A 15963-nucleotide genomic window follows, 5' to 3' on the forward strand; every position below is an offset into this window, starting at 1 on the left:
TCCTATTAGCCATGCATCTGTCAACCCTTTGATCGTAGATATAAACGACATTGAAACATTGGCAGCTACATGCCGTCCTGTTCATTTCCCCGTGAGCGTCGAACGGATTTTCGTCGTTCGTAGCCCGTACTGCCCCCGACAGACAAGCATGGCGTCATGACACGCATGGCGATAGCCTTTGCACATGTCATGTTTGTGAAGAAATCTTCGAACTCTTGAACCGCGTTATATTGTACATCGTTGATATTGTAGTTTCTGAGAAAATCCTTTTCCCTTAAACTTTGCTTAAACTTTAAAAAAATCCTTTTCCCTTAAACTTTGCTTAAACTTCAAAAAAATTCGTTTTCCCTTAAATTGGGTTTAACCTTTAAAAAATCCGTTTTCCCTTAAAATTTGCTTAAAATTTAAAAAAATCCGGATTCCCTTAAACTTTGCTTAAACTTAAAAAATTCCTGTAAAATATTTCATTTTAATGTGTTTTATCGTTGGAGTTTAAAAACGATGTTTTTTACATTTGTAAATTACCATTAAAGCTTTTATAAATAGTTAACTAAGCGAAGCAACATGTTATTACTATTAGTAGACAACAACGAATCGCTCACATAAGGTACACTAAAGCAGACACAACACATTACATTGATGAAAACATTCTAAAATATCGTTTTAATTCCACAACGGGTACCAGTTGTCAGCAAAAGCAAAAATCTTCTGCTGCATTCCCCTCGGTGCGGAAGTACGCTTGACTTCTCACCTTTGAGCAAAAAGTTAGTACGCAACCGGTGTGACGAGGAGCTATGTATATGTGTGTGTGCATTCCCTTGCCGTACGTTACACATGTAACGGATAACTCTGACTCCATATTGCTCCGATCAGGATGCGTCCTTTATTACATTTATTTCTTGTTTTTTTTGTTGTTAATTTTGCTCTTCTGATCTCCAAACCTTCACACCGGTTGATGAAATGAGTTTGATGGAATGACAACGCACAACACGAACACAGAGAGCGTAAAATAGGACGGAACACACGGTAACACCTGTTTGCTGTTACTTACCTGTTTGATGTAACAGTCATTTCCACAGCTGGCATCGATGTGCTCGGTGAAGCTCGTTTGATTCTGGAATAAAAGGAAGAAAAGTTAGAGAAAATCATTAAACCGAGTATTGAATGATCATATTGTGACAGAACTTATCAGTACGGTTCATCAGTACCACAGCCGGAGAACACTTGCGCATAGTTGTGTCTTCATATTTTTTTCCCCCACCGTGGCGCCCACACCACAACAAGCTGAGCCACGTGTAAGAGTCGTTAAAAGACAACAATCAACACTAATCGAAAAGAGCGTAGGAATTTCTGCATCAAATTGTGCAGCGTACAAAAAAAAATGTACCCGTTCGCGCAACTAACTATTGTTTATAAACAAACCGATCCCACTACAAATATAATTTTCGGCGCCGGAACCCCTGGAATTTGCAGCAAAGGGTCTGGTTTGTGTAGCTTGGCCTGGCGTTACTGAAGTGTGTCGCCCTTCAAGCGTCCCTTTTTTCTCCTTTAGCGTGTATTGTTTACGCCAACAGGACAAGTGCATCAAGTGTGCCAGAATTTTGGGAACGGTCTGGTTGCGGGGTTCGCTGTTTCAAATCACCCGCTGTGTTTGGATTCCGTCCAGCATTGAAATTGTTCGGCCTACACGATCAGGTAGGTTATGGGTGTTGTTTTCTTCTTTGCGTTGCATTGTTGACATATTTGTAGCATTTGTGGTATGATGGTTTCATTTTTTTTCTAGTTAGATCTCTGCTCGTTTTTAGATTTTTTACATTGATATTTGTGTTATTATTCTCTCTTGTTGGCTTTTTTTATCTCCATTCCTTCTATACATTTATAGAATTATTAAAAAAATACTATGAAATTCTAAAAATTCTAGAAAAAATAAAAAAATCGAAAATTTTTAAAATTTTATAAGGCTTTTTCTTGAGTAATTATGAAAAATTTTAAAAATTGATTTATTTGAATGCAAATTTGTTGCAATCAGTTTCTTTTCACTTAAATAGTGCTTTAAATTAAAAAAAGAATAAAAAATCTGAAAAAAAATTCAAAAAAATTTTCCACTCGAAAATTTCATAAGGCTTATCCCTTACGATTTTTTTTGGGAAATTTTGCAAAAAAAAATTAAATTGTTTTATTTTAATGCCAATGGGTTGCAATGAGTTTCTTTTCACTCTAATAATGCTAGAAATAAAAAAAGAGTGAAAAATAATAAAAAAATCAAAAAATTCAAAAAAAAAATGAAAATTTTCCTCATTTTTGCACCAAATTTTGCCTATAACTCGGTCGGTATCCAACGGATCGCCAATCTTTAACCTGTGGTCGATAGATGGCACCAATGGCTACATTTTCTTCTTGGACAGCTATGCCCTCAGATGTCTGTGCCAGAAGTTATTCGAGGAACCAAGTTCGTTACCCTGTTTGAGAAAATGTAAAATTTTCCTCATTTTTGAGCAATGTAGCAAAAATTTTAAATGTGATATATTTTGATGGGAATTTGTTGCAATAAGTTTCTTTTCACTTAAATAGTGCTTTAAATTAAAAAAAGAATAAAAAATCAGAAAAAAAATTTAAAAAAAATTTTCACTCGAATATTTCATAAGGCTTACCCCTTACGATTTTTTTGGGAAATTTTGCAAAAAAAATTAAATTGTTTTATTTTAATGCCAATTGCTTGCAATGAGTTTCTTTTCACTCAAATAATGCTTTAAATAAAAAAAGAGTGAAAAATAATAAAAAAATCAAAAAATTCAAAAAAAATCAAAATTTCATAAGGTCCCTTATACGACTTATACGTTTATGCCGGTTTTTTTATGACTCCGTAATGAGTCGTTAAACGAGCTGACTCCTAATAACGACTCATTCACTCTGAGTTGACTCACTAAAAAGAGTTCTGGCATCTACACTGCACTTGTGGGTAAAAGTGCACTCTTTCGTGCTGGAAATCGGAATGACAGAGCAAATTTGTGAACAACAACAAAAAAAAAACTCGATCGTTCATTAGGTGGCAATGCTGGTGGCGTTAGCTGCACTTGTAAGCAGCGTGTCCACATTCATTAAAGCACCGGAAACGTGCCGGCTTCCGGAGATGAGGTATCCCGCTACCCTCCTACCCAAAAACCCAACAATTGTCATCTTTTCATTATTACCTCTTCATTCGGTTGTTTTTTTTTTTGTTTTGTTTTGTGTGTTCCACCATCTCCCACATTCTACATTATTTCCCTTTGCGATCTTAACGTCCAGTGCACATCATTAATACAAATTGAAGGGAAAATCTCCCTTTCGGGTTCAACGGGAGAAGGAGGAGACACAAACAAACGGGGTACGGGGTGGGTGGTTTCGAAAAGTTGACCATGTCACTCTTCTGTTTGCGTTTTTATTCTTACAACATGCAGTCAAGCAGTGAAATATGATCCGAGCACAACGAAAAAAAAAAGAGAAGAGAAGTCACAATCAATCCCAGCCGCTCCAGCAAACTAAACAAACCGAACCGAAACCGCTCGAATCCTGGTCAACTAGAATCCATAGAAGCAAAAACAAAGGAAGCACGACAAACATTCCCAAAAAAAAGGGATCAAGACCGGGCGTCAGCGAACAAATGAAAGCAAGGATGAAATAATCCAACTAAAAAAGTCATCACGGACCAGGAACAAAGCAAAAAGGTACGGAGGGAGATGTACTGGGAGCTAGTGGTCAGACAAATGGTGAGAAGCCTCGAAAAACAATGAGAACATAATGCCATGCGTCTGCTTGGTTTTGCTGCTTTGTTTGCCCACACTGCATTTCTGCTTCTGTCTCGTTCCGGAATTCGTCCTGGGCTTCAATTTATTATGATTGTCCGAACGAGACCAATTCATCCCAATTCCGGGACATGGTCGGCGTTAGGGTTTCGTGGTGCCTGATTTACGTTCCCGGTTCCTGACCGAGCCTTGGACCCGGGGCGAAAACCCGGAAACCGGAAGCTAATCAATATTAACCAAGTGACTGGGTAATTAGACGACTCGATAGTTCCGAAAAAATGGCAACCAAGTGATGTACAAACTAGTAGCTTAATTAGTCAAAAGGTAGCCCTGTTTTATGACCTTAAGTCAACTATACTTTTCTAAGTAAACACACAAGCTGTTTGACAGCTGTTTTGACAGTTTGCAATTGAATTTAAAATTTACTGTCACTTGCTGGAGCGTTATAAGCGTTAATAGAACGGCCATGAAAGGGAGAGTGAAACAGAAAATAAAAAGGGTTAAAAATGACGCGAAAGCACACAACACAAAGGGAACGTAATGAGAGTGGACACCGAGATGAGAATAATAACAGTTACAACAACAACAACAAAAAATGGGGGAGAATGACAGAAAAATAAAAATCAAGTGAAAAACCTTCCAGCAAACACACAGGCAGCGCACCGACGATCGTTTGCATTATCATTTCCATCTCTTGTTTTGTTCTCTTTCTCTCTCTCTTGTTCTCTCTCTCTCTCTCTTTCCTCGGCCACATCATAACGGCAGGCGGGGATTGACGAGTTGGCGTTTGCTGGAGCGCGCCCATGCGTTATAAATTCTAATTGAGGCCCTAAACTAAACCTTCCGGTCTGTGGCTAGTACACACAACCCGGGGGAACCACTGCCAACGTCGGATATTGCACTCTCTTTCGTGCGTTCCTGCACCATTGGTAGTGCATGGTGGTGCACACAAATACAAAACCCCAAAGCAGAACAACAAACATTTAACAAAAAAAGCGCAAGGTGCTTTTTTTGCATTTATATATTCCAGCAGATATTCCAGCAGATCGCAGATCTGCCCGACCCGACGCGCTGTCTGTCAGTATCCACACGAATGCGAAACCGTCATATCTGTCGCAACTGACTACTACGCCGCTACCGGACGGGGGAGATCTGCACAGAGTTGTTACCCATCGACATTCCGGCCAGTTTGGCATTCCAACCACGGGCTAGTGATGCTGGGTTTGACCTGTATTTAGAAATAGCGAAGAATGCGCCCAAAACAATACCACAAAGCACAACGGAATTACGGTAATCTGTCAGTAGGATAACCCCGCGAAACAGCCTGCACATTTCACATGGTGTGAAATTTTTCGCGAATTATTATTGTTTTGCTTGCCTCTCGATTCGCATTTTTTGTTTGGTGTTTTTTTTTTATTTTGTTGATTTTCGGGGAGAGGGGGTTGGTGACATTTTTGCACCGCAACGATTTCTTGCGTCACTTGCAGTAATTAGGAGCATCAGCCTGGGGGGGAAGGGGGTTCCGAGGGTGAGATCCGAGGTATGAGTTCGCGTTAAACGACACAGTTTATGCATTTTTACGCGAATTTTGTGTCGGTTCTTTTTCGTTTCGGTCGTTACTTCATTCTTTCGTCTAAATCTCACGAGTGTCTATGTATTTTTTTGCCTTTAAATAAGACGTTGATTGTTTCCCTTCGTTCTATTGGTTTTGTTCTTCACGGGAGAAAGCATGATGGTGGAGGGTATGGAGGGAAGACGGGCTCTCCCGAAAAATTCGCATCCCAACCTGCTGGTAGCCCCATTATTTATAGATTAAAGTACGCGAAACAAAAAAAAAAGAACAAGGAAGACGAAACCAAAAAAAAACAAATATGGCGTGCAACAAGCCCCAAAAGAAAGATAACACGCAGTGGCAGTGGGCGCAAAGTAGAAAACCTCCCAACAGTACGACCATTCCTTCGCCTTATTCCCTTTTGTTGTTGTTGTTGTTGGTAATATCGCTTTACCACGCGCCAGCTACACACCGGCCGGCCATTAATATAGGGATATTTGCAAAAACATTTTTGCCTCGTGTCGATGGTGCACGACACGCAACATCAGTTCGGCGATCCGTTTCCTGAGGAAAGGATCCGCACTCGGAACAAAATGGAGCAGGTCGAGTAGGTCTGGCGCGGAGTGTCATTGGCTTCTAATCGGTTTTTGAGGATAGGCATGCATAATGCTTGCCTCTCGACACGCTTTTTTGAGGAATGTCTGATGTGTTTGTTGGATGGATGGAAAATGAAATAGGACCCCGCAATGAGAGTAAAGCGTTTATCACCGAGCGAGGTTGATCTGATATGATAGATAGATTATTTTTAGCGCGTTCCGCCGATTGCAGCAAATTCCGTGTTGTCATCGTATCGTGATGCATGACGGAAAGCGATAGTAATGGTAATTCTCAAGGACAAGCGCAACATCAGCTCAGCAGAAGTAGCTAAGAGGTTGCTGAGCAGAGTAACTATGAAAGAAATGTTGATACTCCTGGGAATTTGTTGGAGAGTTAAGACTGTGGAAGCTAAATACCGGCCTTGCGGTTAGCAGACGTCCGATACCCTTTTTTTGGGTATCGATGACATGCCAAACGGTTACGTCCGCAAAGTCCCGTGAAAAGCTCAGCTGTAGTAACGTGTTCGACTCCTAATGAGAGGAACTCTCGAGTATACAACATGCTCCACACTGCCAGAACATCCGAACTTACCTTCCAAGGCTATCCGGTTCTGCTAGCTACAGAAAGCATCTATTTCAATGCTATTAATTCCAAGCCAAAGCGGTGGCGGTGCCGAATATATGCATCCAGCAACTCCAGTGAACGCGCCTGTGTGTGCAATATGTGCGTTTGCCCGGCAAATAGCCAACCAGCTGGATGTGCCGTTTCTGACAAACAGTGTTTGATTGAGATTTCCGTGAACTCAATTTGCAACTTTTCTTCTCGTGTACCGCCACAACGCCGGGACTGTTTGCGCTGTGGTTCTTCTCTGTGGTGTGACCGCGCTGTCCACACTGTCGCAACGTTTTGTGACCATTCCGTATCGTTGCTTCTTCAGCCCCGCGCCACGACTAATCTCTTCGGTTCATTCAAAAATCAGCGAGCGGCGAATGGTTTTGCAGCATCAGCGCCAGCAAATGCCGCTTCCCATCTATAACCTTAAAATCACCCCCCCCCTTGTACTGTCATTTAATTCTTTCTCCCTTTTTCTCTCTTTCTCTCTCTCTATCTCTCTATCTCTCTGTCTCTTCCCTATCGTTTACTCTCTCGTGGTTGGCGGCATTACATATATGCTGTCCATTTCTCTGTCGCATCACCGTCAAATCGGCTAGAGATCTGTTACGTCGACGCCACCCGCTCCAGCATCCAAAAAAAAAACTGTGTTGGGTCGATTGTTAGTCTCCGAGCCGACTCCGAGCCTGTCACAACCGTTTCCGATGCTGGGATTAGAGTTCTAGAGGCTCGACACACACACACGCATATATGGTAGCGTACCGGAACGACAGATTCGGTACCATGATCTCGTGTGATCTTACCCAATTGCTGGTCGCATTATAATAACAAACGGTTTGCGGGACATGGCGGGAGACATGCTGACGGGTGGAGGATTCTAAGCCTCGTTTTGCCATTCTTCTGTACACCGAGTGAGCGATGTGGGATGAACCGAGGTTACACCGGTGTGACCGGTTTGAAGTGTGCGGTTTGTTTAGACTATTGTTCCACTGTCACGCTCCACCTTCGCATGGAGGTTATTGGGCAGAGATGTCACCAGTACATACACCGGGTGATCGGGTGACAAACATCGCGTTGGAGCAGCATTTCGTCGTACTACAGTTCCGTTTGCCGTGGCAACAATAAACAATCAGTAACCAAAAGTAACGCATCCCACCTATGAAGGCGTTGATGCACTAACGCACCGACACAACCCAGGGGCATGGTGTGCGAATCCGCTGCTCCCGGGGCCACATCGGGTTTTTGCTGAAAGTTTTGACGGTAAACGCAATCACTGACAAGCCGGGCTGACAAGCTTAGCTGAACCGTGCTGATACCCAGGGGCAGTCATGCTGATAGTTACCGGCTTCTGGCGCTTACACTGTCGGTGCCTTACCTTCGCGAGCGGTTTACCTAGCCAGCTACCCAATTTTGTTTGTTGCGAGGAGTAATCACAATGAACAATCTGCAGCAGTTGCGCCAACAGCGCAACTCCACCCGGTAAATGCATCGGTACAAAAACACATATAAACAACCGCTCCAACAACACTGACCGAGAGCGTGTAAAGAGGAGCATAAATCTTCGCTGAGGCAATACCTCCAAACCAGTACCGGAATCACGACGCGCTGCCTGACTTGACAACTTGAAGGGGTTGCACAGGTCATCGCGAGTCAACGAGATAGCGGGTCGGTTTGTCCGAACCCGAACATGATGGTACGGGTGCGTCTACTTTGTCTTACGCGAGCGGTTCCGAGGTATTTTCAAACCACGCGTCGATAAGACGTCAGACGCATCGAACTAAGCAACCAATTACGTTCAGTGACTCTATCGCTTACAGGAGATGGTTGTGTGTGCAGCACATGAAAGCTCTGCAGAGTAGCCAGAGCGATAGGGATTCTCGAATTCTGGGGAGTGTACGTATGTATGTTTCGTTTCTTTTTTTTGTTTGCCTACTATTATAGCCATTCAAGGTTTACTGACAATGTTGTTTGTAGATGGGAGAAAATAACTGACATTCCACGCTGTACGTTACACATCATCTCACAACAACGGCGGTGAAGGTTCTTTGCGGGATAGACCTTCTTTTGCACTGCGCTTGGAAAGTGGAAGCGTTTCAGACGCAATGATGCAAGACTTCCGATAATCCGATAACGTACTGCATGACGTTTGGACATCGTAGACAGCATGGAACTCCGCAAAACGTCTTGCAAGGACTCCCACATCCCGATGACATTTGCATCAAGATCGAACCAAACGGAAAGTTACACACCCGAACTGTATTTCTCTTGACTATCCCTGACTGTTACACACTGATGCTCTACCCGGATGGATCCGGACTCTGTGTACGATTATCTTCATCCCGGTCACTTTCGTGATGCGTCGTCAGGAAAGTGTCGTCTGGAGATTGGATCCTTCACCAAAAAAAACGGTCCATTCAAATTGTGAACGTAACGTAAGCCTCTGTGCGTAAGCCTTGCACACATTTGCCATGTGGAACCCTTCGGACACTCAGCACAGTAATGGCGGTTAGCAGCGCAAAACCAGCACCAGCAAATAACGCAAAAAAAAATGAATGTCAAAAAACGGCACAATAATGATTAAATAACTGCCGGATGTAGGTTTCCTGTTTTTGGGGATGGTGTAACGTGTGTGAGAGGGTGGAAGGAAGATAGCTCTGGTGGAGTATGCGAATGCGCGAAGATCCCAAGCACGCCCTCTCCCAATCGAGATTTGCCCAAACTGACCAGCTCCACAAGTTACCGCAGCCAGGAGCATCCACTTGCATCGCCCAATTTTTTTTGTTGTTGTGTGTTTGACTCGCTCACAGTTTTCCCTCCAGTGTTTGAAGTTGCTTTATTATTGGTGTGTATATATTTTTTTTTGGTTTGTTTTTGTTTGGTAGGTACGCGGGACCGAGCTCAGCAATTGGCCATTGACGAGCATTGCGACACGCGAAATGCTGCGACAAGCATGATGGTAGATGTTGCGTTCGATGCTGCACGCAAATTACTCGCGAGTGAATCAGAGATATATAATAGCCCTGCCCTGCTGGCTGTACTACCAGAAAACGAATGTTTCGGAGGGGGGGGGGGGGGATTTGCAATTGTTCTTGCACATCAGATCACCGTACCGTCGGTCGAGAAACATAACCAAATCAGTCGAAATGAATCGAAATGTTTTGTGCGAAAGGGTACGGATTAGAGGATTAGCGATAAGCGCATGAAATGTGTCCTTTCCCCAGAAGGTTTGCTCTGACAGGTTATCGTAGACCACCAGTGTTGATTTCTCGCCTTCCGATGCCTTTTTGGGTGGTAAATGTACAGAACTTTGTTTTTCATTTTTGATTGTTTTCTTTTTTCTTCTTCACCCCCTTCGGTGTACTGGGTTCAAAAATTTTCGTTAATTATTACTTACATACACTGGATTGAATTTCCAGCGTTACGTATTATAGCTTTATTTTTACGACGGCTGGCTGAACTGTAGCACCCCAAGTCGTAGTGTCAATCTTTATTATTGATTTGAGACGATTTGCTCCGGACCGGGTCATAACCTTCTAGTATCACGTTTTCACCATTATCTGGCAGTTTTTGGTTAATAGCATTTTGAATATTAAAGCCGCATGGGTCCGTTTGCGGGTCTGTTTTAATGTTCAGCCGCATCCAATCCCTTGCCGAGCAAAAAAAGAAAACCTGACAAACATTAGGCAAATTAGTTCCGTGCCAAAGGAATGGCAATAAAATGTTTTTCTTTTTTTTTGGGGGAAATTTTTACTAGAATTTTCATTTCACTTTCTTCGCCTTTCATGTAATCTGAACACCGACCCGCTACCGGATAGTTTTCTCACACGACTCCCTATTGATGGAATTTCACAATTTGACACGCAACACGTGTTTTTCCAAGTTTCGGGTCCTGCGGCCGGGACTCTTTGGTAGTGACACCGATCGTGAGGCCGTTCAACTGACTGTGGCTGGAGTGAAAAGGGGGCAGCAAAAGCAGTAGGAGGAGAACCCATCCGAATCGTGGTCACAACAAGGCACCGAGAGGCTGTCACGATGACGATGCGATCATGTGCAGCGGACTGTTGCGCAACGGGCAAAAGCAATCGATCGTACGGTTCTGATTGTGACGGGGAGGTGCAGGAAGAAAAAAAATCGTTACTCATAATCCGAACATAATCCGAACATTACAAAACAACCTGATAGAAACGGCGACGACTGCGAGATGCGAACATTTCGCCACAGCCAATCGATCTTGGATTACAACTTATTGATTGTAATGTACAGAAATCTCTCCGTTTGCTACATTGTTCTCTTTCTTATCTATCGGTTCTAATGCAGCAAATAACTTTGCTTCGATTCCGTTCACTCATCGCGCGCCTTCAAATCCGATCGATCATCTTTTTTCCAAAAAAGTGTGTTGCTTCATTCGATTTGAATCGTTTCGATTTACATATATGTATTTTTTTTCTCTAGCGCTTTCTCCATCGCGCGGTTTCACTGATTAGCGACGTGCAACGGGTACCAAGGGGGCTGTATTAAGAAAAAAAACGCGCACTATCTAATCACCAAAGGGAAGACGATTAGGTTTCTTATGGCACCGGATCGGACACTGCGCGGGAATTATTTTCGACGAAGGGAAGATTTGTTGTAACAAGAGAAAAAAAAAGTTGTTAGCTGTTTTTTTCGAACTAAGCCGTAAGCGTAAAAAGGATTTTTTGTTTTTGCTTCCCGCCGTCTCTACATAACCATTCTGTTCCCTCTGCAGTTGCCTCGTCCGATGTGGTGAGGCAGAACTAACGGTCCAATGATGGAGATAAGGAGGAAATAAAATTGACTTTTCGTTCAATTGACTGTGTAACTATGGGGTACACTGTACGACATACCGTACAGCGTACATAATTAGAACCAAAACTAAGCATTTGGGTACCGTGGCACCGAAATAGCATTGAAACAGAGGCGATTCTCGGCGATTCCAATCGGGTTTTGTTAGTCAATCAACTAACGACAGCAGTCGAGAGGAAGGGCTTTTTTATTGACAGTTGCTAGAAAGCGAAAATAATGATGACAAAATACGGGAGTAAATTATAATACTAAAAACTTAAATTTCTTTTTAGGTCTAAATCAGGGATCTCCAAACTAAGGCCCGCGAATCCCTCCTAAGAGATGTGGGACCCTCAGCTGTGGCTATTCTAGTCAAAGAAGCCCGCGATCTAAAAAGTTTGGAGGCCCCTGGTCTAAATCAGGAGTCTCCAAACTACGACCCGCGAGGCCCTCCCGAGAGATCCCGAGATTAGCCCTCAGCTGTGGCTATTCTACTCAAAGCAGCCCGTTATATAAAACGTTTGGAGGTCCCTGGTCTAAATCAGGGGTCTCCAAACTACGGCCCGCGAGGTCCTCCCGAGAGATCCCGAGATTGGCCCTCAGCTGTGGCTATTCTAGTCAAAGAAGCCCGCCATCTAAAAAAGTGTGGAGTTCCCTGGTCTAAATCAGGGGTCTCAAAATTACAGCCCGCGAGGCCCTCCCGAGAGATCTCGAGATTGGCCCTCAGCTGGTGGCTGTTCCCCTCAAAGCGGCTCGCTATCTAAAAAGTTTGAAGTCCCCTGGTCTAAATCATTCAAAACCCTTCAAACCGCAACTGCTCCGTTGTAAGGCAAAAAGGAAAACAAAACCAAATTGCATGAATTCGGCATTCGGATATACGCAACAAGTGCGTGCCACATTTCTACTCATGCGAACGAATGCATGGTGTGTGCGAAGGGCTCCCAACAACTCCGTACTTAGAACCTTGATAGATCATATGCGAAAAAAAAACAACAAATTAGGTACGGAAAGGAATGAGGAACATGGATGAGCGGGGCATGGAATAGAAAAATAAAACGAAAAGCATATTACGGTTCGCCGCATGTACCAGCCGCATGGTGACCAATCATTTTTCCAGGTCAGCACCAGGTTCCGGTAAGCGGCGAGCGTTAAATTCTTTTCGCCCCATTCCACATTGGATGTATATGTGTGTATGTGTGTGATTGGGGAGGAGGGGGGGGGGGCACAGTGAGGTACAGTGATAAAGGAGCAGAGGTACACATCATTGTTCGCTTACCCGTTTTGCGGAGGCGCAACTGTCGACGGTAGTGGAAGCGCAACATCACAAATTGTCACAGATAAGGTCAACACAACGAAGGTGGGGATCGCGCTGAAACGGGCGCGCACGGGGATGGTATTATAATTTTGCCTCCATTATGAGTGTATTAGCAGCAGCTAAGCCATAACACCAGGCACACCAGCATCCCCATAATACGGACTTTATGCTATGGAGTATGCGTCGCTTGAACCCCATCGTCCAAGCACTTCAATTCAAGCTTCGATCTCTTCTATCTGTTGGGGACGCTAGTTGCAACATTACGTATACCTATTTAAAGCCTAGGTAAATAGGTATGTGAAGTTATTATTAATTAATGGACGCAAATCTATACGCATGCTCCAGGAAAGCAGCTTTGATGGCAAAAGTCGAAGATTCTTTTGCGTATCAAAGGGTAATGGAGCTAGGTTCTGGAGCTCGCAGAAAGATGCATCAAAGACCTAAACCCTTGTGCGTCAGTGAAGATATAGTACACCAACTTCTTTGCAGACATAACATTCATATCTCTCGAGTTTATCGATGTTGAGATCACATGTCTGTCATCTACTGTACATTGAATGTTTGCGTTTGCGTGTATTCTCACGATATAGACACCAGCGCACACAACAATGCGAAGGTTCAATAATCGTATGGTAGCAGGGATGTGGAGTTCGATATCCACAATGCGTATGCGACAAATAATTATCTTTCTTTGTGCAAGTCAAAAAGCTTAAACAATGCAAATAAAGCCAGAGCATTCAACTGTATTGGATTGGTTTGGTGCATCTTTCTACAACAACCAGAGAAATAAGATGAATCACACACCAAGGAATTCGTGGAAATAGCAACTCCTCCATAAGTGCACCGTAAACAATAAATTTTTTTTTCTCCAGCGCGTTCTTGGACTGCACGTGTGCCGCAATAAAATAATTCTGAACTGCATTCGGACAATTAACGTTCAAGGTGCATATATCCGATCCGATCGACACTACCTGTCCCCGTCCCCCCCCCCCCAATCAGTAGGTGCAATCACAGCATCAGCGCTATGCAAATTGAGCACAGGCGATAAAATGTTTACTCGCTTGGACGATCATTAAAATCTCGCTCGCTGCTTCGGTCGGTCGCGTACCATTGCAGGGCGCATCAGTTGTATCTATTGCTAATCGTGCTGCAGGGCTGAAGATTGATTGGACAGGTAGGTACAAATTCAGAGCAAAAGGGCGAACGCGTTCATTCACCTTGACCTGTTCGATCGGTATATGACAGCTCTTGAACAATCCCTGAAGGAAAGAGCGAACCTGCTGGTGAGCCTGGCCGCGTTTCACAATTTCTTGTCATGTATGTACGAGTATCTTCGCGTCTTGACAATAATCGGGATCGTGTCTTTCACGAGCAGCATTTAACAATGATGATTGCCTAACGGAGTAGATACCTTGACGGATGATCAAGGATACAAACGATAAGAATATTGGACGTCAGGTAAATAGTTACTTGATCGTGGAGTATAATAATTTAACTTATTTCAGGGAGCTCCGTGTGTGTATTCCATTCAGACTGACTATCCAGAGACTTCCAGAGACTATCCAGAGAAATTGAGACTGGACATTGAAGAAGAAGATATTGCATGAATGCTTCATTAGGTGAAGCAGACCAAGATTTAAATTAAATTAAATCAAGTTAAGTGTTCAAATTAACTAGGTGAAACACTTGCTGAATAATTACTAACAAACGCGACTGAGCGACGCCAAAATAAGCTTTTTCTGTGTTGGTAAGTTTTTTTTTGATGACTAAAGTAGTACCCATTCCGGACGCCATTTTGCTGATATGATGACGTCATTGCAAATTTTTTCGACATTACTATTTAAAATCGGTAACCTACCTGGTCGGGGCAACGATTGATGCAGCCCGTTTCGAGATCCTGCAATGCTCCGGCATAGTCGTGCTCTTCGGTCTTTGTCGCCGGTATGATCGACCCATCCGCTCCAGTTGATAGGAGGACGGTGGTTGTTGCCGCAAGTGTTACCACCATCAGCAACCGCACGGTTACCGTTGATAGCGGACTGGGGTATTGATTGATGGGCGGTACCGTACCGCCACGGTTCCGGACCCTTCCGGTTCCGGTTGGCCCCGGGGGCCACGCGTTGGACATTGCGCTAGAACACACTCGCACCGTACGGTTTGTTCTCTTTGGACACTATTATGCGAATTACCAATCAGTACAAATCCGTACAAACGTGTTAAACCATCACCAGCAACAAATATCACACAACTGTTACTTGTAACCGGATCACAACTGTTGCTTCGTTAAAATTTGCCAGACCAAAGAGAACAAAAAAAATACGAAGCTTGAACACAATATGCTTCGTTACAATGTTTTACGTTTTTTTATCAATAATATTTAAAATTGCTTTCTCCGCCACAAGTAAACATTAAGTATTTTTCTTTCCATGTACTATCAACACTGCTCACACTTCAATTGTTATGTTCAGGAGGAGAATGTTACAATTAAAATCTTTTTTTTTCTGTGAACAGAACTATCAGTTCACAACACAAGATAAAACACGAGATCACACACCAAACGCGCCAAAAAAGTTTGTCCGAAAGGCAATGCGTGTTTTTTTGAACAAAACTTGAACAGAAAACGACACGATCACACCAAGGGTACAGAGCAGACTGTGCTCGCGTCTGGCTCGATCAGTTACAACTGCTCGAATGAAATGGTCCCGATTGAATGCGTTCCCGAACAAGATGTTCATTCCCGTTCGGTGCCCGATCCACACTTGCTCTCTTTCACGCTCTCCCTTTCTCTCTCTCACGCACACAGATACGCTGACTTTCTCGCTCATTCCAGTGTGTTTCTCACTTCGAATACTGGAATGGGAAATGAACAAGAACGCACACTGCTCGAATGGATCGATCATTCGGGGGTGCATCATTCGCTCAAAATTGTTCGCTCTTTCGCATGGCCGCTTTATGAATGAAACGATCGCGAATGAATGGATGCAAATGGTTCATCTAGGACGCTTTCCACCCCAAAATGCAGGGGCGTTTTTTCCAAATGTACACTTACTTGTGAGTAATATGCTCGAACAGCAATAGAAAATATATAGTTTTGGCAACCATTTTTCTGCAAACTACTTTTCTGTAACGGTGATTTAATTTTCCGTTTTTTTCCATTGCTTATCTACTCTATTAATAATATTGTGCTGCTCCTGGAAACTTCTTTATCTTCCTATAACATTTTCAGGCCGGAAATGGTTTAATATAATACGATCAGCTAGAAAGGGTGAAAACCCCTGCAACCGAGTGTTGTTCATCGTTACACA

At 43.3% G+C, this 15963-nt stretch overlaps 1 protein-coding gene across 4 annotated transcripts in view; it reads right to left on the minus strand.

Annotated features, from left to right (window-relative positions):
• LOC125771666 (protein sevenless) overlaps positions 1-15772 on the minus strand; it is a 31464-nt gene extending 15692 nt beyond the window's left edge. For all 4 annotated transcript variants that reach the window (XM_049442540.1, XM_049442530.1, XM_049442520.1 and 1 more), the window contains exons 1-2: positions 14517-15772; positions 1052-1114 (exon numbers count right to left, since the gene is read on the minus strand). In XM_049442540.1, the coding sequence (XP_049298497.1) occupies positions 1052-1114; positions 14517-14786 (333 nt within the window). In that variant the 5' untranslated portion in view covers positions 14787-15772. The remainder of the gene's footprint in view (positions 1-1051; positions 1115-14516) is intronic.
• Between the last annotated feature and the right edge of the window lie 191 nt (positions 15773-15963).

This window comes from Anopheles funestus, chromosome X, assembly GCF_943734845.2.
Source record: "Anopheles funestus chromosome X, idAnoFuneDA-416_04, whole genome shotgun sequence".
Lineage (NCBI taxonomy): Eukaryota > Metazoa > Arthropoda > Insecta > Diptera > Culicidae > Anopheles > Anopheles funestus.